Source organism: Trachymyrmex cornetzi, unplaced genomic scaffold, assembly GCF_001594075.2.
Source record: "Trachymyrmex cornetzi isolate Tcor2-1 unplaced genomic scaffold, Tcor1.1 scaffold75, whole genome shotgun sequence".
NCBI classification, from domain to species: Eukaryota; Metazoa; Arthropoda; class Insecta; order Hymenoptera; family Formicidae; genus Trachymyrmex; species Trachymyrmex cornetzi.
The window spans coordinates 182,359-205,383 of record NW_017300081.1 but is presented as its reverse complement, the minus strand read 5'-3'; the positions used below and the strand labels follow the sequence as shown (position 1 = coordinate 205,383).

Sequence of the window (23,025 nt, the reverse complement as noted above, 5' to 3'; positions counted from 1 at the left end):
TTTTTAAATTTATGACTGACTTTATGACAAAATTTAATTTATTATCCAAATATACATAGATATGGAAATACTCCACTTAGAGTATTGCAATATTCTAAATAAATAATATTTAAATATTCGATTTATACCTATAAAAATTCTAAAAAGATTTCTAAATTTTATCGTAACAGTTCGAGAGATCAAAATGGGTATTTGTCAAATAAAATGTGGGAAATTAATTTTTATTATAGAAAAAGATAAAACCAAATTCATTATATTGTATGTTGTCAGCAAATATAAATAAAAACACAAAAATAAGTAAAATAATAAAGTCAAATTCAAATATGCCGCGATAATATGGCGGCATATGGTGTCACGTTCTCATTTGCTATTAAAAATGTGTGCGTAAGACCACACCCGATTGCACTTACTTGCATTTGCAGTTCGTGATCGTAAGGTCACGCGTTTTTTTCCACATAACCAATCTCTAGTAGTCTAGTGTACGATATAACCTATCGTAAATATAATTACAATTATGTTCAAAAATTCTCAACCACAATTACTTAATGTAAATAGAAAACCGAGCCAACCGAAAAGGCGAAAAAAGATCACGCTTGTCTTCGATGAGGAGAAACGACGGTAAATATTGTGCAAAATCACATGTAATTGACATGTACTTACATATAGTTGATACAAATTAATTTATATTCCAAAAAATGTAGAGAATTTTTAGGAGGATTTCGTAAGAGGAAGCTAGAACGAAAAAGGAAGGCTCAGGAACAGTTACAGCAACAACTGAAAGAGGAACGAAAGAAAATTAAACAAGAAGTGAGTCACATATTATTTTAAACTAACAAGGTATTTCGTAAAGAATTGGAGAAAGCATGATATTTCTTTTTAGGCACGAGAACGTTATAAGAAATCATTATCGAATCAAGTTGTTCCAGAGCTGCAAGAATTGTTATCTCAACAAGAATTGGATTTAGGTAGTCATACAGTTAGTATTTTAGAGTTGAACGTTGCAGACCTTAAAGAAGGAAAAAAATGGATAGGTGAAAACAAAATTGTAGAAGAAAAAGAGCAGGAAAATGACAAAAGTGACAAAAGTTGTAATGACGACGACGATGATGATGAGATTGTGGGAATGTCGTTGCAAGAGAAATGTAAGAATAGAGTACAGCCAAAATCTAAATCTAACAGTTATAAGATAAAATCCGCAAAAGAATTAAAACAAGAAATAAAGAAAGCAGCGCTGAAACGCGTAAAAAATAGTAAGGCATTTCAACAAAAGCAAAGACTAGAACAACAAAAAAACAAAAAACAAAAACAAAAATTGCAGAAAGCACAGGAGCTAGTGTACAAACGTGGCAAGAGGAGTAAAAAGAAATCTAGACACTAGGAAATTTGATAAATTTACTGCACAAATTTTAAATAAATATATTTTGTAAAAAGTATTACATTATAAACATGCATTTATCACTTCTTTGTTCTTTCACCTTTTGAAGCAAATGGACAAATATTCTTATTGAGACATTCTGAACATTTAGGAAATCGAGGTAAACAAGTTTCTTGACCGAATCCTACGAGGAGATGATTTACTTCGCTCCACAAAGGCTTAGGAAGCCAATCCTCCAACTCATTTCTCGTCTGCTCTGGTGTTTTGGTCGATTTTTTCACCCATCCTAATCTATTGGCTATTCTATGAACATGTGTATCTACCCCGATACCAGATACTTCGCCCCAGGCAGTTCTCATGCATAGGTGAGCCATTTTAGGACCTACTCCTGGCAACTCGCACAACTCTTTTACTGTTTTTGGTATGTCACCTTCATATTTATCTAGAAGGATCACTGACGTCTTTTTTATATACTCTACCTTTTTCTAAAAGAAAAAAAAACATTTTTAATAGGAATAGGTAAACTTAACAGGAAATTCATAAAAAATATGTATAATTACAAATAACTTAACAGTTTAACATATAAACAAAAATTAAAAATTACTAAGAAGAAAATAAATCTTGCAAATGGATAATAAATGAATTTATAAACGTGACAAGAAGTTTAAGATAAAAAAAATATCTTGTAAATAAATAAGCATATATATTGATCTTTACTTTCCAAAATCCAACTGGATATATAAGTTTGCCTAGAACATCATCAGGGGTAGCTGCTATAATATTTGGTTTACAACCATAAGTGTTCAGACGCTGCATAGCAGCATGGGTGACTTGGTCCTTTGTTTGACTACTCAGCATCAAAGCTACTAGCGATTGATATCTAGATACTACGGGACTGGCGTCAGGATCTGTACACTTGTGACAGCCCATTGTGTCAACTGGAGCTGTCTCGCTCTTTCTCATTTCTTTAATATTTTCAAGAATAGTTTCCCAATTCGGTGGCATCCACTGTTTCTCATCTTTAACGTTCTTTGGGCCCAATTTGAATTCCACATTCTCATTCTTTATCTCATATTCTTCAGTTTTGATATCTTTTATGTTTGCCGACACCTCTACATCTTCACTTTTTATTGGCGTTTCTTTGACGTTTGTATCGTTCTCCACCACTTCATCCTCGATCTTAATCGGTATATGTCTCTTTAAGCTGGTCCTTTGTGCCAATCTTTTCTCTTCGCCGCCGAAGTAGGGTGACGTCTTCTCCGAGGAGTCCGCGTTAACGAGGATTTTGCCCGAACGTAAAGTTCTTGATGCCGAGAGACCAGTCAGCTTTAACCGTTTACTCATTTTGTCAAACGAAACACGTCACGGTGTCAACGCATCGATATTGATTCCTGCGAGTAACAAGCAGAGTGTTTGTACCTGAACTACGCAGTACGCCATTCGAAATTGGCATAACCATTCCCGCTCGTGCAGCTCGTATAATTGGACAGTTAAAGTTAAGGTTAGTTTAGAATGAAAACATCTGTGTAGTTTTCTGCACTATTCTGCACTTAAAATGAGATAGACGCACAATAGACGTTAGAAAGAAAAAGAGAGAATTAAAAGTGCGGAGGGAATGGATGGATGGATCAGAATGGATGAAGAAAGTTATTTCGCATTCTTCCAATTGCAGAATTAAAGTATATCCTGCTTATTGTATTTACTTGCAACCAACGAAAATCGATTCATTACGAAACATTCCTGCAATATTGTAGAAATATCACTGTTGCGAAACAAAACGTCAACATAACCAAACAAAGGCAAACCAATTTAACATCAACTTTGAGGTTTGTAATATGTGATATTTAATGTATATTGAATTCATCATTTAAAAAAACATGATAAATTTGTAAAATGAATAATTGTAGCCAAGAAGCCTCGCTGTTTTTGAAATGGATACCTCAAATAATTTTACTCTACGCGGTGGTGATGCAGCATTCGCCAACAGGCAGCAGGCATTATTCGATCAGCTCTTGATTGCGGAAAGTAAGTGCAATAAACATGATAAACTGGAGACGGACAATATGGAAATGGTCGAACGAAGGAAAAGGCCAGCCCCAAGTGACGACCGGAGGCAGAAGAGGGAAACAAAGAGGTTTAGCGGTAAGGAGAGTATCTTCAAGCGTCCAGAAGGTCCGGCGCCACGCACGAATTTCAGAAATATTCCGGACTATCATAGAAATCCACACAAATGGGTCAAGTATTCTCTGGATGACGTATCCAGCGAAGACATGACGGAGCACAGTAACACACAGGCTGCTATGTCATTCCTGCGAGAATTAAAGGCTCGTAGGAAGAAAGAGGAAATTGACGAATGTGGAGAGGAGATGGACGTTGAGACTTGCGAATCAAATTCTACAGAGACGCGATTTAAGAAAAGGTCATCGTCGTCTCAGATCACATTTAAAAAGCCACGAACGAGAGAGACAATGGAAGATATTGCAGAGCCCGACGACAAGCCTATATTCAGAAGTAGTAAGATCATTTTGCCAGAATACGTGATCGGACAGAAACCAAAGAAGACATGTAAACAGAATCGACCAGTGATTAAAGTCGATCGCTCGAAAGAACTTAAACTAGATCATTTACGAGAACCAGATGAAGAGGAAGATGATTGAAACGAATGTACAGTACATAAAATTGTATAAATGCAAATATAGAGAAACTGTAATTGTGGATATTCGCTTGAAAATAAAACAATTCACAAGCATTTATATAGGTCCTCGTACTAATTACATAGAAAATTAGATTCTGGTGAAATTAATTAATTTTTACGTATATATAACTTATAACATAATGAACAGAACATGTTATTGACACAAGGCTCAATAATGGATAGTTTTTGAAATGTATCAAGGGTGTAAAATTCTGTAAGTACCTTTTATATATAACTTAAAAACTATTCATTATTGAGTCTTGTGTTTATAGGGCTATTCTTTTTAGCTAAATCTCTTACATGATTTATCCTTCCTCTTTTTTTTTATGGAGAGAAGAAAGAGAAAATTGTAAATTATGCAAGAAGTTTAGTTAAAAAGAATAGACTAATGTGTCTATTTCTAACAATGTAAGTTAACTTTAATCTTGATTGAACTTTATTTTTTCTAATTCTTAGAACTAGAACAAGACGACAGATAAGTTGAACCAAAATTAATGTTAATCTACGTTGGCAGAAATAAGCATTAATAATATCTTTTGTCAACCACATAGACTGCATTATATGTGAAAATTAATTCAATTAATCAGGATCCAATTTTTTATATAATTAGTGTGAGGTCCTTTATAAACATGTATAAACACTAGTTGAAAGCAGTACACATTAATATTGTATCCATACAATATGTAGTATAAAAATAAAAAATCATATACCACATGCAAGTAAACAATAAAATTCCCTCAATAAGATGAAGTATATATGTAATTAAAAAAGCATACAACTATCTTAAATTTTATTTTTAAGATACCTAAGTATCTAATTTATCTAGACTCTATGTAATATAAAAAAGAGAGAATAAATATAATTAACAAATACATTAATATTGTTGTTTTGTGATACAATATTTTTTATCATTTCCTATCATTTTCATTAAAACATAAATGATCAAATAACTTCTACATTAAACATAAGTGAAATTGCTTTCTATGTTACACATGTTCTATTGTGAGTGCAAAAGGTGTAACAACCTTGTGTTCCACACTAAAGCAGCTGCAAAATAGACTACTCCAACCCCAACACTCAACTTGCTCCAACTCTGAAATCCGAATGCATGTCGTGTGACGTTAGGTTAGGTGTACTCGCTCGCCGCGGAGTTCGCGGGATTGTTCGCCGGTAGGACTGGCAGGAGTCGCAGAAAAGATTGAGAGGATCGAGGAGATGATGTTAGCCAAGACGTCTACCTAAGCTACGTCGAGACCTCGGTAAGTGCCGTTGCGAAATCGCATAGTAATCGTCTGGACGGCGCGGTACATTTTCGCCGGCGAGGAGGGGATAGGAGCCATAACCTGTACGCGTACCTGCGATTTCGATTTTCAAAATGGCGTGCCAAGTGTGAGAGGCAAGGCATGGACTCGTCACTCGCCGTCGTCGTCGCGACATCCGGTGTTACTCTGTTGTTGATTGCTCAGTCGCGAGCACGTGTACGGTGCCGCTCGCGTTAAGTTGCCCTCGTGGAGGAGTAGTTATGCCATCGATCGCGCGCACGGCGTAGGACGTAGGGATAATCACTTCTTCCATACATTTTTCTTTTTCTTCTTTTTTCCCTTTCTTTTTTTTTCGTTTTCGCTCCTTGATGGAAATCCCGATGGAAATCTTCCTAACGGCATTCTCCGTGGTATTCAGTTTATTAATAGTGTTCCTCCTTGTTGTGATAGGTAAGCACTCGTATCAGGGCGCTGATGATCATGACATCTTGACATAATTACATCATCAGGAGAAAAAAACACGCGGATTCGACAGCATGAGTTTCTCGTTTTTTTTTTGTGCTCAGTGCAGATTTGCGTATTAGTACTGTAAATACGATCGTATATAGACACATAATTGTGTTCTAGTATTTTCTAAATTTAGCGCGACACTCATATAGAGCTCATGTTTTATATGTAACGCTATTAGTGATAAGCATATTGTTTTGCATTATGTCATGCTTTACATACACATTTACATTTAGTAGATAGTAAAGAGCTTGCTATAATATACTTGAGCACTACATTGTAGAATTTTATATATAATATATAGATTAGTGCATACTAAAAGCTATGCTATGAAATTAGCATGAAATTAGCAAAGTTGAATGCAAAGTTAAATACACAAATATAAATATTTTAAATTGATATTTTAATGTTAACAATATTTAACAGATTATACATATATTATTTCATTGTCAAAGTTAATTATATTATGCTAGAGCATTTAGATACTTTATATAAAACAGCTTTATATATATAATATGCACTAATTTATTATAGAGAATGACTGAATCCATCATTAATCTGAATTATAAAATACTGAATTATGATGTACTTTAAGCATTAAATTATAGAATTTTATATATATACATATAAAATTTATAATTTGAGCTAAGAATTTGAAACACATGATTAAAATAGCTTCAAGCGCTTATATTATTAAGATGCTGTTAAATTGAATAAGAGATAAATGTAAATATATTTCAAGTTCTTAATCTGAATTACAAAACTTACTCAACATCATGCATGCTTCATTATTATTTTATTTTTATATAATTGCATATCATATAATATTTATACTATGATTTCTTTTCCAGGTTGGTACTTAGTTTGGACGTTCTTCCTATCACGGTTCCGCTTTGTGAGAGAGTTAACAGGGAATGGAATGAGTGAATCGTCGTCGGTTAACGATTTGAGGAATGGTCGCGCACGCATAAAGAAACTTCGTCGTGACTAAATATTGGACAATATATTGAAGTTATCGTTTATAATACCGATAATACCAACGCAACGGTTTTGTGTAAAGTAAAATTAATCTTGGATACCTCGTGACAGAATATATATATCCGACTAAAATGTCTGTAAATATACGTTGTGCTACTACAGAAGACCTGCTGAATATACAGCATTGTAATTTGCAATGCTTACCTGAGAATTATCAGATGAAATATTATTTATACCATGCTCTGTCTTGGCCGCAACTGAGTTACGTAGCAGAGGATGAGAAGGGAAGAATAGTGGGATACGTGCTTGCCAAGATGGAAGAAGACTGTGAGGACAATCCCCACGGGCATATTACCAGTCTCGCTGTAAAGCGCTCCCACAGAAGACTAGGTATCGCGCAAAAGTTGATGAATCAGGCCTCTCGGGCGATGGTGGAGTGCTTCGGAGCAAAATACGTTTCATTGCATGTGCGCAGAAGTAATCGTGCAGCTCTCAACTTGTACACAAGCAGCTTGCAGTTCGAAGTATCGGAAGTAGAGCCAAAATATTATGCGGACGGCGAAGATGCTTATGCTATGAAACGAGATCTCACCAGCTTCCATCACGAGAAGGCTCTTAGAGATAGAGCGCACAAGGAGGGCAATGTTCATACACATTTAGGTAGATGTTGTGGCGATCACTCTTAGTCCATTCATCACAGCTACTGACGAAATTGGATTGATTCATCAAAGTTTGACCTGGTACACTAGTAAAAATGTTTTATATGTGACTGAAGGATGAAAGTTGTTAAAGTTTGCACGATGGAGTAAGATTGGACTTTGGGGCTGTTTTTCAGTTTATGCAATGCGCAATGTAATTAAGACTTATAAAGATATAAAAAATAAAGGATTCTGGGCAATCTAATTTAATCTTGATTTTTTTCATTATAACTTTATTGAATGACTGAAACTGTAATTCACATATAACACGCCATTATGCAAAATTAATTGTTCAGGGCGTTGTCAAGCGTGTTGTTAAAAAGTATGGTAGAAAAAAATAATATTTTACAGCACTGAAATGGGCTCAATTTATACAGTTCCTACTTACACTTTAAAATCGGATCTATATTTATCTCGATAGATATTTTCTTCTTCAAATACTTTGTCATTTTCAGTGTATTTTGGCTTAAAAATTATTTTTGACATTGCACAATATTCGAATAAGTTTACTCCACTAATGCATCTCGGATGTACCATTATGCTTGTGTATACATACTCCATTTCTGTAATAGGAATAATTATATTATATGTGTGTGGTGTGTGTATATATATATATATGTATAAATATATTTATGTACAAATAAGATGTCCTTAAAGTAACAGTTATTCAGTTTGTAACATATCTCAAGTTTATAAACAGCACAAAGGAGTCCTATGATAAAACGCATGATTTGTCAATTTTGCGTGATTATATCGAAAACATGATTAAAGTACTAAAGCGTCATCAAGAGATAAACAATTTTTGTATAATCGACGTTTCTTTAAAGACATCACGCGTGCTACATCAAGAGATTTCGTTTCTAACTTCTTCTCTGATCTTGGAATAGCTGCCCTCGGATAAGTAACTCGTAAGTTTACAGTAATACCGTTACATATATATTTACGAGTGACCGCGAGGATGATACCCAACTATCGCGAAAAGATCATCCAGGTACAAAAGGGAAATTAGGGAAATGACGAGTTGTTGTTCGTGATAATGTCTATAACGTCGTTCGCGCGCGCGCGTGCGTGTGTCAGGGTTTACAATAAAAAAAGAAACCATTCCACTTAAATGTTATAACATGATATCTGAATACGGTGATTCAACGCGGATAAGCACCTATCGATTCGACTATCATATAAACTTCTAAATATACAAGTTATTTTTATCTACCTATCTATATATATATATATATATATAACTGCCTGACATATGTACTATATTACAAAAACACTTCCTCAATAAATTATAATACAAGTCTCATAAACGAGGTTCGTGTATAAACGCTTCTCCATGCGCGATATGCTTGAATATCTAGTCTCTAAAAAAATAAAATGTAAGATAAATGTCATAAAGTGTCCTGAAAGGATCGTTTCAGGATATTCTTTAAACATTTGCATTGTTATACACAACAGTAAATCACATTAATCAATCAAAATAAGATAAAAAAGAATTCGGAGGAGAGATAAAACCTCCAAATAAATGGGAGAATTCTTATAAATGTTCGTTATCGGTAAAGCTGCAACAAAACAACTGGTCACATTTTAATACACGGTTAGTAACATGCGTAATCGCATTCATAATCACAATTATATCTCCGTTATTTAAACGAGGCGCGGTAAAACTCTAATACAAAGTTGGATGGTTTCGCATGCGTTGAGCGAATATTATAGTCGGTGAGCTATTTTTAAGTACACTTTCGCACGTGGAGAATGCCATTAGAACAGTGCGCCGCAAATTAGCAGTTGGATCGTATACATACTTTTGGCCTCAACAGACGTGAATTTAAAGATAATCCAGCTGATCTTTTCAGATTTTAACGTGATATTGTTTGGTTTAGCCTCGGTTTAGTTTTAGTCCTTAGATCCATTTTAATGTAAAAAACAGAGAGAGTTTCAATGATTAAATAGTTAAAATTTCATAATTGATTCACTTGAAAGTTATGGAAATGCAAAAAATAATCTAGGAGATAAAACAAAAATTCTGAATGCGATATTCTTTAAACATTTGCATTGTCAATCTGTCACAGGACCTGCTATAGATCTAATAAAAACATCCGTTCGTTCGCTTTATCAAAAAGGCGTTATTGGTCTCGTTGTGCAAAAAGATTCGCGAGTACGCGTAGTTGCCGTGGAAATTTTTGCGCGTTAACAAATTCGATCCGCCGCTGATTGCGGTTCACAATGTGCGCACGTGACTAATTCATTGTTATGGAAGAGCCTGGTAAAAAGGCCTGGGCATCCGAAAAAGTCGTAACCCGGCGGTAAAAGCTTTGTATAAAATTCGTTAAAAATTGTCTTCCAAAAAAACTGTCCGCAATAAGTAATAATTTACCTTTACGGGATGTCCCAAAAAGGTACTGCCTGCAGAGCAATCTGCGTTGAATTTTCTTGGTGTCAATTTTTTGATATACGATCGAGTTACAAAAACAGAAACACGATTGTTCCTCAATTCGACATTGGTATTCATATCGGTCTTTTGCCTTTAAGTAAAAGCAGCGAGGATTCTTCACTACAGGAAAACGCTTCAAACCCGTCATTAAACTTGCTAGTCATCGATTTCAGCAATATCAGTTAATTGTAATTGCAATTTAAGTTATTTCTTTTTATTTTTATTCTTTTGAAAAGAACAAGGAATTCGCGAAAGTAAAATTACGGGTAACTGATATCGGTGAAACCTGTTCTCTAAAAGAGAGATATGAATACAAGCTGTCTATTCGCGTGTATAATGTTCTATTGTATACATACATCTATAAAACTACTAACACGTTTAGCTGCATATGTCGTGGGCGTATATCCGAAATGGACTTTACGACGTGGTAAAATAACAGTGTTTACCAGATCGCAAATTCGCGAGTCATTTCGGAAATGCTTTATTCAAGTCAGAAAGCTATTGGCCTCGTTATATTCCGTTTCACATCACACGTCTACCTGAACGTCTAATTAAACGGTTACATATATTTCCTATGAAAGATTATAATGCTTAATATTATTTTCGAGTACATTACAAAGACACTCGTTCCAGGGTTGTGGTTTTCTTCGTTTCTTACGATCTATATACCGGAGCTTTGGCAGTAGCAGGTTCCTATTTTAGGCCACGGATTTTCTTTATAATGAAATAGGATAATAGCTGCACGAGACGCACTAAAGTGTGCGAATATCCGGACATGTTTTTTCACTTTCGTGAAGCGTATATGGATCATGTTTGATTATTTCGCCATTTAATATCGAAAGTACTGTTGGGATTCTAAGTGTTCTTTTTGCACTAGTGCTCATTTAAAAAAAAATAACAGACTTATTCGATACTATTGTATTTCTACTTGTAAGTGGCTGAATATCAAAAGTCAGCCACCAATAATTCTCTCAGATAACGCTTGAAAGACCACATCCATGAGAAATTCCTGAGATACTTTTGATCCACTTTCGTATAAGAAAGAATGTTCTATTTAATCAATGTGCTGAAGATTTTTAGCAACATTCGTTTAAAAATCTCGACAAAGAAAGAAAAAAATACAGCGAATGAGACTCGACATGATCCCACAAGCGTTATCTTCGAATTATCAACGCGATCGGTATATCATTTCTAATCGCGAGATAAATTCAAAAACGCGTTACGCGTTTGAATCTTCCACAGTCTCAAAGTTTCTCCGTTAACGAGGAAGAATCTACCGTGGACCGCGTCTCAACTGAAGGAACTTGTGGTTTCGTGACCGCATCGTGACAATTCTCCTCAGGGTTGTTGAGCAGCGTGTATCATAGCGACCTTGAGATCCTTGGCCAAGTGCGAGACGTCGACGACGCTGTCGACCATCTCCTGGACCGCTGTAACGCTCGGGAAGAATTGAGCGGCTTGCTTCGTCTTCTGCACCGTCTGCCCGAGCGCTTCGTTCAGAGCGTTCGCGCATTGTAGCACGCGCGTTCGCACATCGTTGCGTGTCACATTTCGGTGCACCGTGTCGCCGATGTGCACTAGTCGGTGCGCACTCAGCACGACGAACTTGCCGTGAGCTAGGAAAACCTATAAAATTTCAATGCATGTTTCAAACAAATCCTTCCTATAGTTTATATCAACAGTAAATAAAAAAGATTATAAATTATTTGAAGAATGAATGATTTGAATATGATGAATAGGTATTTAAATTTGTGCGGATGAAATATTGATGGAAGATTTATAAAAATCAAGATAATGTTTGAACAAAAAATTATCAACAAAAAATATTTTAAGGTTTCAAATATTATTTTCTAATTTTATCGTTTTGTTCCTGATTTTACGATGTATACTTTACTAACTTATCTTTAACCGCGATGCCGGTTGCGTGCAATGCACTTGTGAAGGAAAAGAGGTCATCGTGAAAAAGTAATGGAAACATGCAGTTGACGTGAGCTAACTTAAGGCACCCTGTCACACAATAGTGCACTGCCGATATCTACGAGTCTATCGTTCTTATCGAGACTGTTGACCCATATGCACATATATTTAAGTTCCGTAATAAAAAAGCATAACGCTCAAGCCAAATGAAAAAATGGAAGAAAATGTTTACTGAATCTCTGGAACGATTGCAATAGATCTTAATCTCAACTTTTCTTATTGAGTAAAGACAAAATGACATTAAGCATTGTTCCATCGATTAACAAACGTCTCAATGTATGAAATAATTTCTGAGAAAAGTATCTTCAAATAGACAAACGACCGTAAAAAATTCAAATCTTAATTTTTATCGCGACGAAAATGACACCGATTGTTATTTCAAATAATGCTCAAGGTCTATGTATTTCGCGTGAAGGAGCGCGACGGGTGGTATACCAGTATTACAAGAATTGTTACAATTCTACTCGCCTTGGGTGGTTGATTATGCTCCACCGTTTGCAGAAAGGCGTCGATGGCGTGAGTCAGGTGTGCGCCGTGCGTGATAACCTGGGCGACGTAGAAGGCCAACAATTGCTTGTCGTTGGGATCCATGGGCGTCGGGGTCGTGGGTGGCATCTGAATCGCGGCATTGTCCGCCTCGGACACCAGCAGATCGTAGTTGCTGCGGAGCTCCTGCGGCAGCGCAGCTCGCAATTCTTCTCGTTGCTTCGCTACAACCTCTCGTGAGTCGAGATTTACGTAGTCATAATCCTCTCCGGCGCCACTATTGTTGCTGCTGCCCGTGGAGATGATCGACGCTCGCTTGAAGAGCAACGTGGAATTTCCCTGCACAGACAGAGCCTCTTTATCAGCAACAAAGGCTCATTGCTCAAATGTCATCAGCTTCATTCGCATAACTAACATTTAAAAAATCCAAAATTAAAAAAGTTTTTTTTAATTAATTTTTTACTAAATTAGAAATAAAAAATTAAATTATGAGCATTAAATATTTTGTGTCTTTTATCTTTTCTATCCATTTTAATTCTTACAAAAGAAATCGAAAATTTAAAAAATGGATTCTTTATTTTCTTTTTATTTTCGAAATATAATTACACAAAATATATCAATAAAAAATACATAAATAGATAGTAGAAAAAATGAAAGAAATTTTAAGATTTTTTCTCTTCAGGAATATTGTTATGATTGCTCACGTTTCCGTAAAATCGGAAATTGTTATTTGTAACAAATATATTAAATCCTACGGCTATAAAAGATACTTACTTGAATGAAACTAGCAACCTGACGAACGTCTTCCGTGAGTGCTCGAGCGCACGCGATCAGCTGATCAAGGGGATCTGACTGCACAGGTAGGAGTAGTGAGGACGGAGGTCCATTAGTAGGTGTCGGTGTATCACCACCGCCACGACAGAGTTTACTCGCGTCCCATTCCATCGTGTCCAATTCAGTAGCGGCTTCCTGTACGAGCTTGTCAGAATCACGAAGCGCCTTCACTAGCGGCCGTAATTTCGTGGCCAGGCCCTTATCTGGCGCTTTACCTGCATTGCCCAGCGTACCTACGCACAGAACACAATCTCTTTCAAATTTCAACAAAACTATTCTGTGTTTCAGTATTTATCGAAAAATAGGATTGTTGTGCAGTGAATTTAAAGAGTTGCAAATCTAAATATAAGAATATATTAAGCCCACTCTGAACAATCTATATACAATTAGTGTCGAGATCAAAATAGAATTTTAATATTTTATTTCATTAAAATAACGAAAGTAATTTTCACGATACCTTCAATTGCATTTAAAATCATCAAGATATTAAATTAAGATGTTAAATTGAACTCTGTAGTTACTTACCTTCCGCGAATTCGGCGAGATCATGAAGAGACGTTCTAAGCCTGAGAGCAGCTAGCCTTAGGTCCATAAGAGTGGCATCCAATCGCTGTGGTGTTCTCCAACCGGGGCTTACGAAGCCCAGTAGCCTCGCTATCGCAGCAGATGCCTCGCTTTGCAACCTTTGCAAACCTTCCAGAGCGGAGTCCAACTCCAATGGAAGCTCCTTGCTAACTGGTACATCGTAAATCTGTTGCGATGGTGGCGGTGGTGTCGGGGTCTTCGGTATGGGGGTATTGTGTCGGGACGGTAACGAGGACGCTGGAAGACGCGGTCGGGGTACATCGTAATCTGGAGCGGCCAAACTCGATCTGGAATCCAAGAATCGTTATGCACGCGGGAAAACGAGAAGCAAAATTTCAGATTGGAAACTTTTCAAATTTATGGCTGATGACATTGCCAAAATCCTAGTGGTGGAAGGAGACACAATTTTGAATTTCTGAGGCATTTCAGACACAGCTCGCAATACTCTTTAAATCATCCTTTGCAGGATTCTTGAAACTCTGTTCAGTTCCTGATTTATTTCACGCGAGGAACTTCTAGGACGCGTAAAGTTTCGAGATTCTCGGGATTTCTGGACCTCCAAGAACGTACGTCCAATGGAGTTACCATAATGTTGTAACCGGGGAATTTCCTGAGCTCGAATAGCGTGACGCATCGTGGAAATGCGAACGGATGTACCTGTTCGATCCACTGAGGGAGCCGTCGTTGGTGAGGCTGGAGGCCGAGCTGCTGGGCGTGAGGGGCTGCAATGGTCGCGGCACGTCGTAACAATCCAGCGGTGTAATGCCGGAACCGCCGGAGCAATTTGAGTTGGGTGTGCAGGATGTCGGCGGCCTTGGGATATCATAGCACGACGGAGCCGGACTTGGGCTGCTCGCCGGCGAGGGGATCACCGGGATCGCGCGTGGTGGTACGTCGTAACACTCGTTCACGTCGCCGCCCCCATTGTCGACAGAACTTCGTACATTGTTGCTCGTATATCGTCCTGCGCAGGTAGAAGTTAACAAGATTTAAAGGAATCCTCGGATCAACTTCTGAGTACTGAACGGGCAGGGAAGCCATTTCACACAGACGCTTACGGTATGCTATGTTATAGAAGAGATAGGCTGGCAAGCGGCGGGTGGATGATAAATGAGATAATTCCAGCATAAAATATTTTTCGTATATATGTATATGATGAATTTGATTTGCTCTAAATAAGAACGTTCCAAAATAGACATAAACACAATTATATATTTTTACGTATATTTGTAAAAATAAAGGAGAAAATTCATAATTCTGAATTATTCTGTATATTGAAATCTAATAATATTCGAAGTTGAGAAAATGTTGAGAATCAGAAAAAGATAAACAGTAAGTTAAACCGAGATTAAATCTCTCATCGGTGGGAATTAAACCGACTCTAATTTAAAAAATGAGTGACTTTTTATTAACTATTTCAGAAACTAACAATGACATGAAGTTAATCAATATCTGAGTCATTAAATAAGTATTAGCAGACGGTTTTCACCATCACCATTTGGCTATAGGCGGAATGTTTAGTTTGCGAATAATACGTACCCGTATTGTGCGAATGCTCATTGTTCGTCGAGTTGAGGGGTGACTCGTGTCTGGAGGGTGGCGCGGGACTTCCCCGACTTGCTGGGAGGTCGTACAGGTAGACGTCCCCACACTTCTGCGGCGTCACAACCTGCATAATCGAAAACAGCAAAGCAATTAATTTTATCCAGATTAATTACCAGAGTTCTACGTTTTGTGTTTCCACCATCTGTGCCTGTTCGCAGTTGAACATTTTTCGTTGTGTTTTACTCATTCTATTCCGCAACAATTAACTGCAAATTTAATTTTAATCAAAATTACTCAAACGCGTGAAAGACTAAATTAGCACATCCATTCTAATAATTCTCGAAATTAAATTACGACTCTAATATGTATAAAATTAACACGTCGTCATTACATTTCTGATAATTTATATATATATATATATAGAAAAATATATATATGTGTATATTAACAAATATTAATTCGTAATGTATAGTCATATACATATATCTATATATCAATACATAACTGTACATACATATTATATATGTATATATACATATTATACATGTATGTGTATGAATTAAAAAAATTAATACTAATATTTATTATATAATAGATATTACTTATACATATTGTTTAACCCTACATTACTCGCGAGGGATTTTCGATTACAATATTACATTATATCCAATGTTACATCTCAATTTTCATTACTTTTTTGTACGAAAATTTACAATTAAATAAAGGTTAATAATATTCAATATATTCTTTAGGTAAAGATAAATATAAAATCTTTTTTCCATTCTAAAACAATTTGCGCTAAATATAATAATGTGTATAAATAGCATTTATATATTTAGCAAATTTATATTTTATAAGACTGGGATAAGTATATTTTAGACATCCATTTTCAGAAATATAAATTGCATAATCTTTACCAATATATCACATACAATATTAAATTTATTTTTAAAACCACGTGTCCTTTTTCGAGCTATCGCATTCTCGCTTAAGTAAATGTAGCCATTTCATTATATGCGATAGACATAAATGTTATCGTGTGGCAGCGTTAAGATTTTCTAAAACTCTTCGACAATCAACTTGAAAAAAGAGGAGAGATAATATCCCGGAGGCTGATTCGATAGACGCCACAGAAGCTAAATCCACGTGAACTTCGCTCGTGACGAAACTCGTAACGAAGTTATTTGCGCGAACGCCAATCAGCTCTGTTACTCTTTCCACTATAAGCGATGTGACCTCGAGGATCTCGTTTGAGTGCAGCCCGCCGCAGCCACGGATTAATTCTACGAGATCGGTAATTGAGTTTCCTACGAGGATCGAGGAGAACTCGAGGGGGAAAAAAGGGAATTTCCCTATCGGCAAAATTGCTGAAGCGCCGTCCTTTCGATGAAAAACACGCCATAAGGTTCGCGATTTATTCTGCACAAGATAACATATTGTACGAAACGTTTCATAACAAATAACTCGATAAAAGGTACGATATTTTTCGTAAAAAAACATTATATACAGTCTCGGATAAAGTAATATTTCTTGCAATAATAGTTCTTCGAGTCAACGATTAAATTTAATTTGTCAGATTATTATTATTATTATTTCAGAGTAAATGTATTTTAATCAGGGTTGGTAAAAAACATGTTTTAAACGTGTTTTAAACAGTTTAAAACATGCTTAATTGATGTTTTTAATATGTTTTAAATATGTTTTTTTTATAGTACTGTTTAAAGCATATTTGAAGCATTCAACCCTGAATTTTTAATTACATATAAAATTGTTATTCTAATTTTGATCCTAGTTGACACTTGACGCTTCTTTTTACCAACTTATTGTTAGTAGGATTATATGATTTTTATCGTGTCCAAATTTAATTAAATACTATTTTTCTTTGTAATTTAATACTGGAAAAATATATAATAAATGTATAATTATAAAAATTATAAGTATATGATATTGTAGCATAAAGAGACTTTTTAAAATATTTTAAAATTAATATTTAAATTAAAATTTTATTAAAATAAAATCATTTGAGAAATAAAATTTTCTTGTCTGATAACATTTTTGAAATCTGTTAAAATAGCTTATTAAAAATGATTAAAATAATATATTTGATTAACTTCATATTACAAATTAAACCACTGCTGGACGTAACAGAGGCACAAGCTTGCACATTTCGAGCGTTGAACCGCTGTGCCGGGAAAATGTAATTCCGCTGATAAATAAAGCCGATGCGGCGGGTAAATATGGGAGAAAAAGGGGTGGTGAAACATCCCCCTCAGGAGAGTGTAATCTCGGAGGCTCATCGGCCGGTGCTTTGCAATAATAAAAGCCCTGCAATTCTTGCGTTACGCTTAAGCGTGCTACGCTTTTGTTATTACTCTTTTCTTTTTTCTTTGCACGTCGCGGTGCACGCGAACAATAGCAGTTGAGAACTTTCCCTCTTATAGAATATCGAGTCTTTTCATTTCTGTAATAAAAAATTATAAAAATTAAGAGATTGAAAGATAAAAAAATGTTTAAATACATATACAAATTTTATTTTTAAATATATTATTTTTGAAAAATATCTTAATATGTTATATTAAAAATATCGCATGTATAATATAATATTATAGATTTGCAAAAAATGATGAGGTATTAATTCCTTTCATTCAAAAGAAAACTACCATATATTTCTTGTTGCTTTTATTTCGTAAAATAATCTCAGTCACATTTTTAAAATAAGATCTGTAATATATGCAAAGGAAAGTTAGAAATATATTATAACTTATTATAACGAGAGAGAAACGTCGGACACGCCCTGCACATGAAACGGAGCAGCCTCGACCACGATGTCGTCGTAAAGCTCACGCGGTTGATCAGTAATTCGCAATTCACCATCGACGTTCAGTTTTGCGTTACCAAAGTAGAACAACCGGGACTTCTATAACTTACGGTCGAAAGTTCTTGATCGGTGAAACTTATTGCGCATTCAGGAGAACGAGAGGAGTCGCGCATGCAAGATGCGCTTCCTTCAATGTGCTCTGTCCACGGAAACGCCGAAGATACGACGGGAATCTGGGTCAGTTCTTATCGGGCAAGCAGCAAGAACCCACCCACCGAATAACACGATGCCACAACCTCGATTCCGAATCAACCCTTCCCTCCCTTCCAACAAATCATTTCGACCCCATTTGATTTGCCGATCGAGCGCGCTTGCAAGAAATCCAAAATGATTTGTTTCAATACTATCGGAATGCTTCGCTGCGAAGGCGAGATTGCATATAAATGTGAATGATGTAACTGTATAAAATTCTAAAACGATACGCTGATTAATTCTTATTGTATGTCATGAATATCGCGCGTTGTATACAAGAAGTTATTTTCCTTTCACTAATTATACGAAAGATCGTGACTTTATCTTTGTTTAAAAATCAGACTTTACGAGAATAGTTACAACGTAAAATCTTTCTGTATTTCTTCCAAAAAGTAGAGATCGTTTAAAACTTCTGATTAATTAAATTGTTCAGAGCCGTCGCTTTGGAAATTTTGGAATTATTCCAAGTTGGACAATATCCGATGTAAAAGCTTTTTCATCAAGTACGAGAAAATAGTACAAGATTAAGGAAACGGAACTGAGCTTTAATTCAAAATTTCAAAGTTCAGACATACAGATAGTCCAATGGAAATCCTTCTCCCGAAAGAACAGCACTTTGCACTAATTGTCCGCTGTGCGAACCCAAGTTCCTTCTTGCGAGTGCACACTCATCGTGAGAAGGTGGCCGTTACCTAGAACCAGGAAATGTGCTAATTATGCTATAACTCACTCTTGATTATAGCTCGCCTTCTATGCGACAAAGTTGAGATTACCCCCTCGTGATTTACGAGCGTTTTCAAGTCAAGATGAAGACTACAAACATCAGTTGTTTAAACGAGACAAATAGGAAAATTAACGTAAAAAATATAATTAGTTTATCCTTTTATTTCTTCAATCAAGAGAAGATCTTGAATGTTTCATGACTTGTTTCCACATATCTGTAGCCATTTATAGTTATAAAATTGTAAAGAGAATTCAAGAAAAATTAATTCAAGGCATTGTATTAAAAATAAAGATATAGATCTGAAAAGGATAAAATTATAATTGTATGTGATTCTGAAATATTTAGGTACGGAAGACTGAATAAGTCGGTCGTTGAAATAATTAGTATTAAAATTTATGCTCATAATAACTTAAATTGTATATGTAATAATTTTTTCTTTGTAATATTTCTCTTACAAAATTTTAAATGTATCTTCAAAAATTTTAATTAGGCTATAATATAAAAAAATATCAGGAATAAATAAAAATTGAAAAGATACAGTAATTTTTTTACCACAAGATGTTATGATCACATATGTACATACATACAACTAAAATAAAATTAAGTATGAATATAAGATAACTTTTATATTCATACCATATAAAAGAACTTTTTTAAATGGATGCATAGTTTGATAAAAGTTAAAAGCTGTCGGACGAGTTTTCAAGAATAAGTACAAAGTTACGAAATAGTTCTTAAGTTTATACCTCACTTTATATTTGAATGACATAGAAATTGGAGCTGTATTTCTGTACACGTGATTAATAACGGATTAATTAAAATTCCCCTATGTAAAATGAAGAGTAAAACGATAGATTGAGTTGAAAGAGTAGAACGGCCGTCGAACCGCACCGTCTGCTCGTCGTGAATTAAAGCTGCTCGCGAGTACGCTATCGCGTGTTCTTTGTTATTATGAATCGAATAGTACTATCGTAGTGGCGCGTAGTAGCAGAAGGGATGAAGGTGCGGGGGAGGATGCTGGAAGGTTGAGAGCGCTTGTGTGCAACGTAAGGGTGCACTAGAACTAGTAGGATGGGGTGGTGGTGGTGAAGAACAGTCCGGAGAGAGGGGGTATACACCCTCGGTCGATACCGGGCGTCGCGGTGCTAACTGTGAAAGGCGTATTACGGGGGTGCGCGAGAGAAAGCAAGGGAGAGAGAAGAAGAGGGAGAATGAGAGACAGTGACGAATTCAGAATTCTGGAGACCCTAAGGTACAAAGATATCCAAGTTTCCATGTAATTTAAATAATTTACGAATATAATTTTTGTCATTGTTGTTACAAAAAATATTATAAATAGTTTAGGAAATAAACAAAGATCTGAGTTTATCTTTATTAATTTTAAATAAATAAAAGTTTATGAAAATTTACAAATTTTTAGGTACGTTTAAAAAATTAAAATTTACTTCGCTTATATTAATAGATCTGTTAGTTGCGGATAATATAACTTTATCAATTCGAAAGTTAATTCTTTAAGATTTAATCTTAATCGATTACACATTTCGTCACATAAATGAGCGTTGATCACTCTCTTCTACAAATATAAAGTAAAAGTCGATAAATTTAAATTAAAAAATCATAAAATTAATTTTTATTGTAAATGTATATAAATGTAGTATATAAATTCAAATTTAGAATTGACTTTTTAGTCATTTGCTTACAATCTATGCAATATGTTATACAATTGCAAAAATTGGTAGATATTAACTACTTGATTAAAGCTTCATTAATTATAGATCCGCTCCTGACAGGGGTAAAAAGAGAATGGGAGAAAGGGAGAAATAGAAGGGAAAGGAAGGAGAAAGAGGAGGTTGAGGGAGATAGAAAGGTTTCCATGGAAACACGGAAGGAGGCTCGCCTACGGAAGCAGGACTCTCGGCTTGTCTCAGGCCGCGATAAGAATTTTTAGGCGCGACTATGGGAATGATTTACGCATTTTGATTTCGTAAAAGGTGTCGCCGTAAATATACACGAAAAGAATTTGCGATAAATTTCGATCGCACTTTTGAAAAGTCAAATTTGAAAGTCTACAATTTATATAGATACGATATTTAATGCAAATCCCAAAAAATTGACTTCCTATTTATTTCTTATAAAAAAATCATTTTGAATTCACGCGAGGAGCTTGCGTGAAATTCCTCGTAAAATGTTACCGCACTATATCATCAAATCTCCCCTTGTGAGTCCCCACATTTCGTGCAAACATCTAAACGTACGCGCGAACTTGCTTTACATAAATTCTGGTCCCAGCTGACATGGCATCGCGATGAATTTCGGCAACGACTGTATTTACATTAGTAAATTCACGTGCAACAGCCAGTTACACAGATCGCGTAATACACTTACAAGACGTGAGCACCGTAGTAATCCTGTTAGACTGCTGCTTATGAAGTTCTCGCATGGAACTTGCAAAACTTCGGATGCACTTCGTCAGAAACGTGGGCAGAATAATAAAATATGAAAGGAAGACGTCCGACTAGATGTATGAAAGCGGTGGCTATAAAACGTACAATAATGGCTGGCTTCGTCAACCATTATTAGTCAAACTTTAATCGTAATTTCAACAACGAATCTTTATCGCTATCTGGTCGTAAATTTCTTTATTATGAGGTATATTGCAAAACTAAATTTTAAGTGGTGGGCATTAAAATCTTCTCTCGTTTGCGCTATTAAATATCTCTTTAAAATTAATTTTTATTGTAAATGTATATAAATCAAATATGTCTTTATATTTTGATAAGAAAAGAAAAATGAACAAAAAAGTATTATTGAAGAGAAGTTATGTGATCAGGTAGTAATCAAAGCTATCTACAGTTGATTCAGGACATAGATCGAGTCACGCTATCCCTAGAAAAGCATGTTTCATTACTTATATACTTGCATGTAATGCGGAAATGTAACCTTTCGCCTCACTGAAAGAAAAGATTGGCTGCTGCAGCAAATTAGATGATAAAATATGGCATAGCATTTTTAATTGGCTGCAGCAGCCAATTTTTGATTACAGTAGCCAATTTTTTGTTGCATTTGTCTATGTCATTATAGAATTTCGATAAGCTAACGTAACCAAAAATTGGCTGCTGCAACCAATTAAAAATGCTATGCTATAATCAGTCTTTTCTGTCAGTGTATTGAGTCAAATAATATGATTATTTCTTAGAACGCTCAAATGGAGCCATGTTGCTATTAATATCGCCGTTTGTTGACGCAGATCATTGATTCTAAGCGAAACTACCAATAAAAATATCAATAACCCCATCTGATTAATCAGGATGAGCGAGATGAACATCCAAGAGAGATAAATAATAAATCGTGCGCGATAATAGGACCTTTTACGGTCCTAGTGATAGCGCATGTATGTGCTCTCACGCCGGTTTATTACGCGAGATAACATCGCTTATTGTCCCTTTAATAAACGGTCGGGATGGTCTCTCGACGATCAAGAAGAAGCGGCTACTGTTGCGGCTTCTGTCGGGTCGCGGCTTCTACTTCGATCGCCTGGAGTCACTCGAAAGCATCCTGGAAGCGAGTGATTTACGCTAGTTAATCCACGACGACCGTACCGCGAGATGAAATTGGATTTCTCGTTTCATCCCGCGTTATAAATTCGCGAGATAATTTTGCACCGCGGTGTCGAGACCAGTTCGTTTCGAATCTAGATTGCTTTGAGGTACTCTTATTGAGACGCGCAATCTGAGTGTCATAGCGAACTAAAATTAGGAGTAAAAGATAGCAGTATTAGTGGTTAGAAACAGAGTAATAAGATTCCGAAGATAATGAGTGTGTGCACGCGATTTTTTTTTAATAAAAAACAAAAAATGC

The 23,025-nt window shown here is 35.6% G+C and overlaps 6 protein-coding genes across 7 annotated transcripts in view; 4 read left to right on the top strand and 2 right to left on the bottom strand.

Annotated features, from left to right (window-relative positions):
• Positions 1–391: 391 nt before the first annotated feature.
• On the top strand, positions 392–1,396 carry vito (nucleolar protein viriato). Its single transcript, XM_018518442.1, has 3 exons — positions 392–618; positions 702–807; positions 881–1,396. Exons 1-3 carry the CDS (start codon positions 515–517, stop codon positions 1,376–1,378), a joined length of 708 nt encoding a protein of 235 aa, XP_018373944.1. The 5' UTR covers positions 392–514; the 3' UTR covers positions 1,379–1,396.
• Positions 1,393–2,889, bottom strand: Nthl1 (Nth-like DNA glycosylase 1). The gene is made up of 2 exons (XM_018518440.1): positions 2,093–2,889; positions 1,393–1,860 (listed from the first exon to the last, which is right to left on the bottom strand). Exons 1-2 carry the CDS (start codon positions 2,717–2,719, stop codon positions 1,456–1,458), a joined length of 1,032 nt encoding a protein of 343 aa, XP_018373942.1. The 5' UTR covers positions 2,720–2,889; the 3' UTR covers positions 1,393–1,455.
• A 72-nt stretch (positions 2,890–2,961) lies between these two features.
• On the top strand, positions 2,962–4,200 carry LOC108768133 (protein TSSC4). The gene is made up of 2 exons (XM_018518441.1): positions 2,962–3,201; positions 3,283–4,200. The coding sequence occupies exon 2, from the start codon at positions 3,307–3,309 to the stop codon at positions 4,030–4,032; it is 726 nt and encodes a 241-aa protein (XP_018373943.1). The 5' UTR covers positions 2,962–3,201; positions 3,283–3,306; the 3' UTR covers positions 4,033–4,200.
• Positions 4,201–5,146: 946 nt separating this feature from the next.
• On the top strand, positions 5,147–6,846 carry LOC108768137 (small integral membrane protein 13). 2 transcript variants are annotated; one of them, XR_001940470.1, is made up of 2 exons: positions 5,147–5,329; positions 6,691–6,768. XR_001940470.1 is itself a non-coding variant. In XM_018518445.1 (2 exons), exons 1-2 carry the CDS (start codon positions 5,701–5,703, stop codon positions 6,828–6,830), a joined length of 222 nt encoding a protein of 73 aa, XP_018373947.1. In that variant the 5' UTR covers positions 5,433–5,700; the 3' UTR covers positions 6,831–6,846. The 2 variants fall into 2 exon arrangements, 1 of the variants encoding a protein (XP_018373947.1); XM_018518445.1 differs by lacking the exon at positions 5,147–5,329 and adding an exon at positions 5,433–5,782 and having other exon boundaries at positions 6,691–6,846.
• A 78-nt stretch (positions 6,847–6,924) lies between these two features.
• Positions 6,925–8,094, top strand: vnc (GNAT family N-acetyltransferase vnc). The gene has a single exon (XM_018518443.1). It carries the CDS (start codon positions 6,949–6,951, stop codon positions 7,501–7,503), a length of 555 nt encoding a protein of 184 aa, XP_018373945.1. The 5' UTR covers positions 6,925–6,948; the 3' UTR covers positions 7,504–8,094.
• A 669-nt stretch (positions 8,095–8,763) lies between these two features.
• Positions 8,764–23,025, bottom strand: part of p130CAS (Serine_rich_CAS and FAT-like_CAS_C domain-containing protein p130CAS) — a 70,626-nt gene continuing 56,364 nt past the window's right edge. Inside the window, exons 4-9 of the mRNA XM_018518439.1 lie at positions 15,368–15,497; positions 14,486–14,792; positions 13,769–14,115; positions 13,184–13,476; positions 12,392–12,748; positions 8,764–11,572 (exon numbers count right to left, since the gene is read on the bottom strand). Coding sequence (XP_018373941.1) covers positions 11,285–11,572; positions 12,392–12,748; positions 13,184–13,476; positions 13,769–14,115; positions 14,486–14,792; positions 15,368–15,497 — 1,722 coding nt within the window. The 3' untranslated portion in view covers positions 8,764–11,284. The remainder of the gene's footprint in view (positions 11,573–12,391; positions 12,749–13,183; positions 13,477–13,768; positions 14,116–14,485; positions 14,793–15,367; positions 15,498–23,025) is intronic.

What these genes read in the sequence shown, in the direction of transcription:
- vito (XM_018518442.1), top strand. Translation starts at nt 515, where the DNA reads ATGTTCAAAAATTCTCAACCACAATTACTTAATGTAAATAGAAAACCG. An exon ending in TTCGATGAGGAGAAACGACG is followed by an intron (nt 619 to 701) that starts GTAAATATTGTG and finishes CAAAAAATGTAG; the next exon opens with AGAATTTTTAGGAGGATTTC. An exon ending in GAAAGAAAATTAAACAAGAA is followed by an intron (nt 808 to 880) that starts GTGAGTCACATA and finishes ATTTCTTTTTAG; the next exon opens with GCACGAGAACGTTATAAGAA.
- Nthl1 (XM_018518440.1), bottom strand. Translation starts at nt 2,719, where the DNA reads ATGAGTAAACGGTTAAAGCTGACTGGTCTCTCGGCATCAAGAACTTTA. An exon ending in ATCCAGTTGGATTTTGGAAA is followed by an intron (nt 1,861 to 2,092) that starts GTAAAGATCAAT and finishes TTTTTCTTTTAG; the next exon opens with AAAAAGGTAGAGTATATAAA.
- LOC108768133 (XM_018518441.1), top strand. Translation starts at nt 3,307, where the DNA reads ATGGATACCTCAAATAATTTTACTCTACGCGGTGGTGATGCAGCATTC.
- LOC108768137 (XM_018518445.1), top strand. Translation starts at nt 5,701, where the DNA reads ATGGAAATCCCGATGGAAATCTTCCTAACGGCATTCTCCGTGGTATTC. An exon ending in GTTCCTCCTTGTTGTGATAG is followed by an intron (nt 5,783 to 6,690) that starts GTAAGCACTCGT and finishes TTTCTTTTCCAG; the next exon opens with GTTGGTACTTAGTTTGGACG.
- vnc (XM_018518443.1), top strand. Translation starts at nt 6,949, where the DNA reads ATGTCTGTAAATATACGTTGTGCTACTACAGAAGACCTGCTGAATATA.